This window comes from Coturnix japonica, chromosome 34 (genome assembly GCF_054131305.1).
Source record: "Coturnix japonica strain WE chromosome 34, WE-NBRP24, whole genome shotgun sequence".
Classification (NCBI taxonomy): domain Eukaryota; kingdom Metazoa; phylum Chordata; class Aves; order Galliformes; family Phasianidae; genus Coturnix; species Coturnix japonica.
In genome coordinates, this window is record NC_140696.1 from 6,934,205 (window position 1) to 6,944,712 (window position 10,508).

The 10,508-nt window shown below is 43.7% G+C and overlaps 1 protein-coding gene and 1 long non-coding RNA gene across 3 annotated transcripts; both read left to right on the forward strand.

Annotated features, from left to right (window-relative positions):
• Positions 1 to 7: 7 nt before the first annotated feature.
• On the forward strand, positions 8 to 806 carry LOC116654369 (uncharacterized). The gene is made up of 3 exons (XR_014938298.1): positions 8 to 97; positions 258 to 317; positions 678 to 806. It is a non-coding gene; the product is annotated as an uncharacterized LOC116654369 (long non-coding RNA).
• Positions 807 to 1,155: 349 nt separating this feature from the next.
• On the forward strand, positions 1,156 to 5,830 carry LOC146755297 (uncharacterized). Of its 2 annotated transcripts, XM_085526207.1 has the most exons (5): positions 1,404 to 1,613; positions 1,683 to 1,788; positions 3,091 to 3,192; positions 4,626 to 4,731; positions 5,683 to 5,819. In XM_085526207.1, the coding sequence occupies exons 1-4, from the start codon at positions 1,538 to 1,540 to the stop codon at positions 4,657 to 4,659; spliced, it is 318 nt and encodes a 105-aa protein (XP_085382333.1). In that variant the 5' UTR covers positions 1,404 to 1,537; the 3' UTR covers positions 4,660 to 4,731; positions 5,683 to 5,819. The 2 variants fall into 2 exon arrangements, with proteins under 2 accessions (XP_085382332.1, XP_085382333.1); XM_085526206.1 differs by lacking the exon at positions 3,091 to 3,192 and having other exon boundaries at positions 1,156 to 1,613; positions 5,683 to 5,830.
• The last annotated feature ends 4,678 nt before the right edge of the window (positions 5,831 to 10,508 follow it).

Below are 10,508 nucleotides of genomic sequence, written 5' to 3' on the forward strand. Positions count from 1 at the left end.
CAGCAACAGAGCAGAAGAGCTTCTTCATGTGGGTAGATGTGACCTATCATCCTAATTGGGCACCTGCTGAGGAGAGGGGCCCACCCCATGGGCACAGGTGGGGGCCGTTGAGCTGTGGACTGTGATTGGTTGGAGCCTGGCTCCTCCCCTCCTTGATTGGTATTTAAGGGCTGGGAAGGGCAGGGGGCAGCATCAGTTCCAGCTCAGTGCTCCTATGGGAGCATTGAGGGAGAGGATTCTCCTTCTTTCTGCTTTAGAGCTCTGGATGCCATATGGGATGCGACTCTGCTTGGAGATCCTTTCCTTTGGGGTCAATGGTGAGTCTTTGGCTTTGCAATGGGGTAAGGAATTTCTTCTTTATTACTGGGCTGATGTCTTCTCCTTTTGATTGCTCCTAGCAGTACTTATGGATGGGGGTGAGAAGGAGCTGTATCTAGAGCCTCCTTTCTTTGGATGGAGGGCTCAGCCTTCACAATGGGGTGATCAATCCCTTTTTTATTGCAGGGTTTGGGGGTGGAATGGGTCACTTTGGGATGCTCCATCCCTAGAGGTGTTTGAGGCTGTGGGACCCTGGTGTGGTGGTTGGGTACTGTCCCCATAGCAGGAGGGTTGAAAGGAGATGGTTGTGATGGTCTTCACTGCTGATCATCATTTGATTCTATGCTCATATATTGCAGAGTATCAGCCCCAGTGCTGGCTCCTATGGGACGCTGTTCATCATCATCTCCATCTGGACACGGAGCCATTGGCTGCTGCTCTCTGGACTCGCTTCTACAGCCAGTTCTTCATCCATCTCATCATCTTCCCGTCTAGTTGGTGTCTTCATCACTTGGACATGAGGACACTGTGGGGTCCTGCATCAGAGGCCTTGTTGAAGTTTAAGTAGACGATATCAGCAGGTCTTCCTTCATCTGCTGATGTATCAGTGCCATCATAGAAGTCTATGAGGTCAGTCAATGAGGATTTGCCCTTGGTGAGGCCGTGTTGGTTCTCCATCATCACCTCCTGCCTTCCATGAGCCCTGGGTCCTTCTATGAGGATCTCCATCATCACCTCCTGCTTCAATGAGCCCTGGGTCCTTCTATGAGGATCTCCATCGTCGCCTCCTGCCTTCCGTGAGCCCTGGGTCCTTCTATGAGGATCTCCATCGTCACCTCCTGCCTTCCATGAGCCCTGGGTCCTTCTATGAGGATCTCCATCGTCACCTCCTGCCTTCCGTGAGCCCTGGGTCCTTCTATGAGGGTCTCCATCATCACCTCCTGCTTCAATGAGCCCTGGGTCCTTCTATGAGGATCCGCTTTGTGGTCATTCCCAGCACAGCAGTGGGACCGACGGCTCAGCGGTTCCTGGGCTCATCCCTTCTACCTTCCTACAAAGGAGCGCCATGTTGGCCGTGTTTCTGCTCACCGGACTGCACCCCATTGTCACCACTTCTCAGTCTGCGATGCATCTCATCTGGACTCATAGACTGTTTGATTTCAGGACCTTGGTTGGTCTTGCACTGGGTTGTTGACCTTATAAGGTCCAATGGGGTCTTATGTGGGGCCCTATTGGTTCCAGTGGGGTCTCATGGGGCCCCAGTGGTTCCAACATCCCTCCCTACCAAACCCAAGGTGAGTGCTGTGTCTATGAGCTCCCTGCAGATGTGGGCAGTGCCTTCATTGCCGTGTTGTGTCCTACAGGTTCCAGCAGAGCACAGAGATGTGCGGCTCCTGTTGAGAGCAGCGAGGAACAGAAACCTGCATTGCCTGGACCCAGCTTTGCTGATGGTAACTCTCAGCCCAGCAGGTAAGGGCAGCACATAGCAATTGGTTTTTACCTGATTCATACTGAAATTGAAGGTAATGTTCCATTATTATAATGATAATATCTGCTCTCATCCTTCTGCATTCTCTTTTCCTCTGTTCTCTGCTGTTTCTCCAGCATTTCCTGCAGTGTTTCCTTTGTTCTCATTTTGCTGTTCTGTTCATTCTATGGGCCTTGTTGTTCATTTTGGTGCTTCATTCCCTTCCGCCTTTCATTCCATGTTGGAGTTCCAAGCAGTTTCCTCTGCAGCCTTGCCCTCCATCTTGATCATCTTTGCAATGTTCTATTGGGCCTTGCCCCCCATCTTGATGTTTCTTGTAGTGCCCTTTTGGGCCTCGCCCCCCATCTCCATGTTTCTTGTAGTGCCCTTTTGGGCCTCGCCCCCCATCTCGATGTTTCTTGTAGTGCCCTTTTGGGCCTTGCCATCCATCTTGGTGTTTGCTGCAGTTTTCTCTTCAGCGTTGCCCTCCATCTTGATGTTCCTTGCAGTGTTCTTTTGGGCCTTGTCCTCATCTTGATGTTCTGCGTGATGTTCCCTTGGGCCTTGCCATCCATCTTGATGTTTTACATGATCTTTTTTTGGCCTTGCCCTCCATCTTGATGTTTCAGCAGTGCTGTTTTGGGCCTTGCCCTCTGGTTTGCAGTTCCATGCAGCGTTCTTTTAGGCCTTGCCCAACATCTTGATGTTGTATGTGCCCTTTTGGGCCTTGCTCTCCATCTTGATGCTCCTTTAATGCCCTTTTGGGCCTTGTTCTCCATCTTGCTGTTCCCTGCCATGTTCTCTTGGGCCGTGCCTCCTTTTTGTTGTTCCTGCAGTGTTCTTTTGCTGTTTCCATTTGGCCTCCTACGCTGCCTTCCCTTTTCCCTCTGTTCTTGGTGTTTCATACCACTCTCCTTGCTGTTGCTTTCCCTTGTGCTTTCCCTTGGCTGTTCTCTTACTGTTGCCCTTGCCTTACTGTTGGTGTTTACTTTGCTTTTCTTTTGTTGGGGCTTTCTGTGCTTGTTCTGCTGCCTTTGGCTCTATGGGGTTTGGTGGGAGGCAGCATTCATGGTAATGTTGACCTGAAGGGACCTTTATGGGATAATTGCAGGAACTTTATGGCCTTAATGGGAAATTTAGTGATAATTGCAGTTTTCTGTAGAGTATCTGTAAATCTAACCCTTTGTTTTTAAGTAACCTTCATTCTAATGATAGTGCAAAATATCATTTTAAAGTAACTGCACCTTTAACCTTAGAAATAGCATTTCTTCTATTTCTAATACTATTTATTCTTTCCCTAATAGCATGGATTCTATCCTACTGCTGAGAGCAGCGAGGAACAGAAACCTGCATTGCCTGGAATGCTCCAGAACCAGCTTTGCTGATGGTAACTCTCAGCCCAGCAGGTAAGGGCAGCACATAGCAATTGGTTTTTACCTGTTCCATACTGAAATTGAAGGTAATGTTCCATTATTATAATGATAATATCTGCTCTCATCCTTCTGCATTCTCTTTTCCTCTGTTCTCTGCTGTTTCTCCAGCATTTCCTGCAGTGTTTCCTTTGTTCTCATTTTGCTGTTCTGTTCATTCTTTGGGCCTTGTTGTTCATTTTGGTGCTTCATTCCCTTCAGCCTTTCATTCCGTGTTGGAGTTCCAAGCAGTTTTCTCTGCAGCCTTGCCCCCCATCTTGATGTTTCTTGTAGTGCCCTTTTGGGCCTTGCCCCCCATCTTGATGTTTCTTGTAGTGCCCTTTTGGGCCTCGCCCCCCATCTTGATGTTTCTTGTAGTGCCCTTTTGGGCCTCGCCCCCCATCTTGATGTTTCTTGTAGTGCCCTTTTGGGCCTTGCCCTCCATCTTGGAGTTTGCTGCAGTTTTCTCTTCAGCTTTGCCCTCTATCTTGATGTTCCTTGCAGTGTTCTTTTGGGCCTTGTCCTCATCTTGATGTTCTGCGTGATGTTCTCTTAGGCTTTGCCCTCTATCTTGATGTTCCTTGCAGTGTTCTTTTGGGCCTTGTCCTCATCTTGATGTTCTGCGTGATGTTCTCTTAGGCCTTGCCATCCATCTTGATGTTTTACGTGATCTTTTTTTGGCCCTTGCCCTCCATCTTGATGTTTCAGCAGTGCTGTTTTGGGCCTTGCCCTCTGTTTTGCAGTTCCATGAAGCGTTCTTTTAGGCCTTGCCCTACATCTTGATGTTGTATGTGCCCTTTTGGGCCTTGTTCTCCATCTTGATGTTCCCTGCAGTGTTCTTTATGGCCTTGCTCTATTTTGCAGTTCTATGCAGCATTCTTTTGGGCCTTGCCCTCTGTTTCTTTGTTCCCTTTGTTCTTCTCTTGGCTCTCCACGCTGTTTTCCCTTTGGCCTTTGTTCTTGGTGTTTCCTATAATGGTCTGTTTGCTGTTGCTTTTGCTTTGGTTTCCCTTGGCTTTCCTTCTTTCTTTTGCACTTGCCTTGCCCTTGGCTGCCTTTCTGTGGTTGTTCTGCTTGTCTTTGGGATTTGTGTTAATGTTTTGTTTGTGTTAATCTTGATCTGCTCCCCCGGCTTAATGCGGGTTGTAATGATAATGACTGTAACCTGTATTTGTTAATGGAACTGATATTTACCTAATATTTACCCAATACTAAAGGTGTCTGTTATGATAAATGCAGTCATAAAAGTGATGCTCAGTGCTTTATGTGAAAGTTACTTTAATTATGATTGTAGTGTGCGATACAATTGTTAAACTTACTGCAAATTTAGACTTAAAAGTAGCATTAATTATATCCATAATAGCATTAATTATATCCCTAATAACATTAATTGTATCCCAGTGCCTTCATTGTCATGTTGTGTCCAACAGGTTCCAGCAGAGCACAGAGATGTGCGGCTCCTGATGAGAGCAGCGAGGAACAGAAACCTGAATTGCTTGGACCCAGCTTTGCTGATGGTAACTCTCAGCCCAGCAGGTAAGGGCAGCACACAGCAATTTGTTTTTACTTGTTCCATACTGAGATGCGAGGTTAGTGTTTTTGACTTCATTTTTGCACTCCGTGGTGTCCTATGGGCTGTCTGTGCTTGTCCTATTGTGTTGTCTTTGTGTTTGGTCTTTGCTGTTGCTCAGTTGTTTCTTGGAGTGATTTTCTTGCTCTCCATTTTGACATTCTTTGAGGCATTCTCTTGGGCCTTGCCCTCCATTTTGGCGTACCTTGCGTCGTTCTTTTGGACTTTGCTGTCCATTTAGGCATCCATTGCATCATTCTTTTGGACTTTGCCGTCCATTTAGGCATCCATTGCATCATTCTTTTGGACTTTGCCGTCCATTTAGGCATCCATTGCATCATTCTTTTGGGCTTTGCAGTCCATTTAGGCATCCATTGCATCATTCTTTTGGGCTTTGCCATCCATTTAGGCATCCATTGCATCATTCTTTTGGGCTTTGCCGTCCATTTAGGCATCCATTGCATCCTTCTTTTGGACTTTGCCGTCCATTTAGGCATCCATTGCATCATTCTTTTGGGCTTTCAGTCCATTTTGCCATTCCTTTTCTTGTTCTCTTGGGCTTTGCCCTCCTTTTCAGTGTTCCCTGCATCCTTTTGTAGGGCCTTGCCCAATATTTTTATATTCTCTTGGGTGCTTTCTTCCATTTTGCAGTTTCCTGCATCATTTTGTTGCGCCTTTATGTCCCTATTGCTGTTCTCTGCAGTGTTTTGTGTTGTATTATGTTCTGTTTTGATGTGTTTTGTGCTGCTCTTTTGGGTCTTGCTGTTCATTTTGGCATTCTCTGTGTTCTTCTTTTGCACTTTTTGCTCCATTTTGGTGTTTTTTGTAGCAGATTATTGGGCCTTGCCCACTATTTTACATTTTCATGTCCCACTGGCTTCAGCCCATTGATCTAACTATCTCTTTTTCTTCCTCAGGGCCCTTATATTTTGTGGCTGATGGATGTTCCCCTTTGATGCAGCGCTCCATGCTGCCATGCAGGCGTTCAATAAAGCTTTGGGGGGTGACGATCCATCACAACAGCACATCAGCTACATGTTAGTCAATTAACCTCTATTTAATTGGAATTAGCTTTTGAGTTAAGTTCTCTTAACCAAATTGGTTTAAGGTTTGCGTTCAGTTAACCTTACCGAAATTGGTTTTAGATTTGACATCACACTTAAACAAATTGGTTTTAGCTTAGTAATCTATTAACTTCACCCACATTGGATTTTGTTTTGTAATCATTTAACTGCAACTAAATTGGTTTTTGATATGTTGTTAATTAATCTTAATCAAGTTGGTTATAGCTTTTCAATTAATTATTTTAACAAAATTGGCTTTAGCTTTCTATCAGTCATTGTTAATCAAATTGGCTTTAGTTTTGCCATTATTTTTAATCAAATTGACTTTAGTTTTGCAATCATTTAATGTTACTTAAATTGGTTGTAGCTTTACAACCATTTAAGTTTAATCTAATTGGCTGTAGCTTTGCAATCTATCTACCTTCATTGAATTGGCTTTAGCTTTGCAATCATTTAATCTTAAACTAATTGGCTTTACCTTTGCAATCATTAAATTTTAAACTAATTGGCTTTAACTTTGCAATCATTTAACCTTAACCAAATTGGTTTAAGGTTTGATTTCAATTAATATCTGCCAAATTGGCTTTATTTATCCTTGCTTACGGGGCTGGGCTAGCCCATTTTTTTTCTATCTGGGCTAACCCAGCCCCGTAACCTATATCTATGGCCTGAGGGAGCCGAGTTGCTTCCCGGCCACTCTTTGACTTGTGCCCATTTGTGGCCACTCTTTGACTCGTGCCCATTTGCGGCCATTATGAGATTTACGCTGATTTCAGCATGTTCAATTATTTTTTGTCAACCAAATTGGCTTTTGTTCTGGAGTCAATTAATTTCAACCCAGATTGGCTTCAGCTTTCTATTCAATTATTGTCAACCAAATTTCGATTTAGCTTTGGAATCTAAATTTCTAATCCAAACTGGCTTAAGTTTTGCATTCAATTAATATCAACTAAATTGGCTTTAAATTTGGCTTTAAATTTGGCTTTAAATTAACTCAAATTAACTCAAATTAACTCAAATTAACTCAAATTAACTCAAATTAACTCAAATTAACTCAAATTAACTCAAATTAACTCAAATTAATTGGCTATATTTTTGAAATCAAATTATTTTAGCCAAATTGGCTTTATTTATCCTTGCTTACGGGGCTGGGCTAGCCCATTTTTTTTCTATCCGGGCTAACCCAGCCCCGTAACCACTATCTACGGCCTGAGGGAGCTGAGTTGCTTCCCGGCCACTCTTTGACTTGTGCCCATTTGCGGCCACTCTTTGACTTGCGCCCATTTGTGGCCATTTTGAGTTATGCTGGTTTCAGCGCTGTGCTGTTACTTTGAATGTGCCACATTGGCTTTAGCTTTGCAGTAAATTATTGTTAATGAAATTTGCTTTAATACTGAGTCCATTCATGTTTGTGTTATTGATTTCAATTTTGCCTTGCTGTGTATGTAATGTGCCGATGCTGTAATTGTACCTTGTGCCATGCAATGTACTGTATATTTGGATGCTGTGTCTGTCAACTGCGCCGTGCCCTGCACTCAACACGTTGATGCTGTGCCTGTAACCCGGGATGGACAATTTGCTGTGTATGTGGATGTTGTACATGTACAATGTATTGTGCAATGCGCTCTATGTGTTGATGTGATGGTTGAACATTGTGCTGTGCCATGTTCTCAATGTATCAATGCTGTGCCTGTAAACTGTGTTGTGCTCTGTATTGACTGTGCTGATGTTTGTACTCAATACTGGGATCTTGTGAGTTGTATCTTGTGCTATTTGTACTGCATATCTGGATGTTGTGCCATGTACTGAACTGCTGTATCCACTTTGTGCTTGTAAATATGATGTTGTTGCTGTATTGTGTTTGTACGATTGTATGAGTTGTGTATTGTGTTGATGGAGCTGTAATAAAGAAACAGTTGTGGTGTGTCGTTAATTGTCATCTGCAGGCGATGGAGCAGAATCTAAGGTAGGTGTGACAGGTAAGTGGGGCATGGTAGCACTAGAAGGGCTGTTAGTTCAGTGTATGTAGTTGTTGTAGTTGTTCAGGTTGATTCTGAGTTCGGTTGTAGCTGCAGTAAGTCAGATTGTGCGTGTAGTTGGTCACAGGGTCAGTGCAGTTGTTGGTGAACTTAGTTTGTTGGAGTTGGTTGCCTTGTTGTTGTAGTTGGTCATGTTGTGTGTGAACTTTGTTGGCAGAGTAGCTCAGTTTTGTGCTGAATGTTTGTGAGCATAGCTGGCCCAGAAATTGGTGATGTAGAGATATAAGTGTAGTTGGTTGAGTTACTGTTTAACTTTGGTTCCAAGGAGAAGTTGTTGTGAGTGAGTTTGGTTATAGGGTTATAGGGTTATAGGGTTATAGGGTTATAGGGTTATAGGGTTATAGGGTTATAGGGTTATAGGGTTATAGGGTTATAGGGTTATAGGGTTATAGGGTTATAGGGTTATAGGGTTATAGGGTTATAGGGTTATAGGGTTATAGGGTTATAGGGTTATAGGGTTATAGGGTTATAGGGTTATAGGGTTATAGGGTTATAGGGTTATAGGGTTATAGGGTTATAGGGTTATAGGGTTATAGGGTTATAGGGTTATAGGGTTATAGGGTTATAGGGTTATAGGGTTATAGGGTTATAGGGTTATAGGGTTATAGGGTTATAGGGTTATAGGGTTATAGGGTTATAGGGTTATAGGGTTATAGGGTTATAGGGTTATAGGGTTATAGGGTTATAGGGTTATAGGGTTATAGGGTTATAGGGTTATAGGGTTATAGGGTTATAGGGTTATAGGGTTATAGGGTTATAGGGTTATAGGGTTATAGGGTTATAGGGTTATAGGGTTATAGGGTTATAGGGTTATAGGGTTATAGGGTTATAGGGTTATAGGGTTATAGGGTTATAGGGTTATAGGGTTATAGGGTTATAGGGTTATAGGGTTATAGGGTTATAGGGTTATAGGGTTATAGGGTTATAGGGTTATAGGGTTATAGGGTTATAGGGTTATAGGGTTATAGGGTTATAGGGTTATAGGGTTATAGGGTTATAGGGTTATAGGGTTATAGGGTTATAGGGTTATAGGGTTATAGGGTTATAGGGTTATAGGGTTATAGGGTTATAGGGTTATAGGGTTATAGGGTTATAGGGTTATAGGGTTATAGGGTTATAGGGTTATAGGGTTATAGGGTTATAGGGTTATAGGGTTATAGGGTTATAGGGTTATAGGGTTATAGGGTTATAGGGTTATAGGGTTATAGGGTTATAGGGTTATAGGGTTATAGGGTTATAGGGTTATAGGGTTATAGGGTTATAGGGTTATAGGGTTATAGGGTTATAGGGTTATAGGGTTATAGGGTTATAGGGTTATAGGGTTATAGGGTTATAGGGTTATAGGGTTATAGGGTTATAGGGTTATAGGGTTATAGGGTTATAGGGTTATAGGGTTATAGGGTTATAGGGTTATAGGGTTATAGGGTTATAGGGTTATAGGGTTATAGGGTTATAGGGTTATAGGGTTATAGGGTTATAGGGTTATAGGGTTATAGGGTTATAGGGTTATAGGGTTATAGGGTTATAGGGTTATAGGGTTATAGGGTTATAGGGTTATAGGGTTATAGGGTTATAGGGTTATAGGGTATAGGGTTATAGGGTTATAGGGTTATAGGGTTATAGGGTTATAGGGTTATAGGGTTATAGGGTTAGGGTTATAGGGTTATAGGGTTATAGGGTTATAGGGTTAGGGTAGGGTTAGGGTTAGGGTTAGGGTTAGGGTTAGGGTTAGGGTTAGGGTTAGGGTTAGGGTTAAGGGTTAGGGTTAGGGTTAGGGTTAGGGTTAGGGTTAGGGTTAGGGTTAGGGTTAGGGTTAGGGTTAGGGTTAGGGTTAGGGTTAGGGTTAGGGTTAGGGTTAGGGTTAGGGTTAGGGTTAGGGTTAGGGTTAGGGTTAGGGTTAGGGTTAGGGTTAGGGTTAGGGTTAGGGTTAGGGTTAGGGTTAGGGTTAGGGTTAGGGTTAGGGTTAGGGTTAGGGGTTAGGGTTAGGGTTAGGGTTAGGGTAGGGTTAGGGTTAGGGTTAGGGTTAGGGTTAGGGTTAGGGTTAGGGTTAGGGTTAGGGTTAGGGTTAGGGTTAGGGTTAGGGTTAGGGTTAGGGTTAGGGTTAGGGTTAGGGTTAGGGTTAGGGTTAGGGTTAGGGTTAGGGTTAGGGTTAGGGTTAGGGTTAGGGTAGGGTTAGGGTTAGGGTTAGGGTTAGGGTTAGGGTTAGGGTTAGGGTTAGGGTTAGGTTAGGGTTAGGGTTAGGGTTAGGGTTAGGGTTAGGGTTAGGGTTAGGGTTAGGGTTAGGGTTAGGGTTAGGGTTAGGGTTAGGGTTAGGGTTAGGGTTAGGGTTAGGGTTAGGGTTAGGGTTAGGGTTAGGGTTAGGGTTAGGGTTAGGGTTAGGGTTAGGGTTAGGGTTAGGGTTAGGGTTAGGGTTAGGGTTAGGGTTAGGGTTAGGGTTAGGGTTAGGGTTAGGGTTAGGGTAGGGTTAGGGTTAGGGTTAGGGTTAGGGTTGGTTAGGGTTAGGGTAGTAGGGTTAGGGTTAGGGGTAGGGTTAGGGTAGGGTTAGGGTTAGGGTTAGGGTTAGGGTTAGTAGGGAAGGGTAGGTTAGGTTAGGGTTAGGGTAGGGTTGGGTTAGGGTAGGGTTAGGGTAGGGTTAGGGTA

What these genes read in the sequence shown, in the direction of transcription:
- LOC146755297 (XM_085526206.1), top strand. Translation starts at nt 1,287, where the DNA reads ATGAGGATCCGCTTTGTGGTCATTCCCAGCACAGCAGTGGGACCGACG. An exon ending in CCCTCCCTACCAAACCCAAG is followed by an intron (nt 1,614 to 1,682) that starts GTGAGTGCTGTG and finishes TGTGTCCTACAG; the next exon opens with GTTCCAGCAGAGCACAGAGA. An exon ending in GGTAACTCTCAGCCCAGCAG is followed by an intron (nt 4,732 to 5,682) that starts GTAAGGGCAGCA and finishes TTTCTTCCTCAG; the next exon opens with GGCCCTTATATTTTGTGGCT.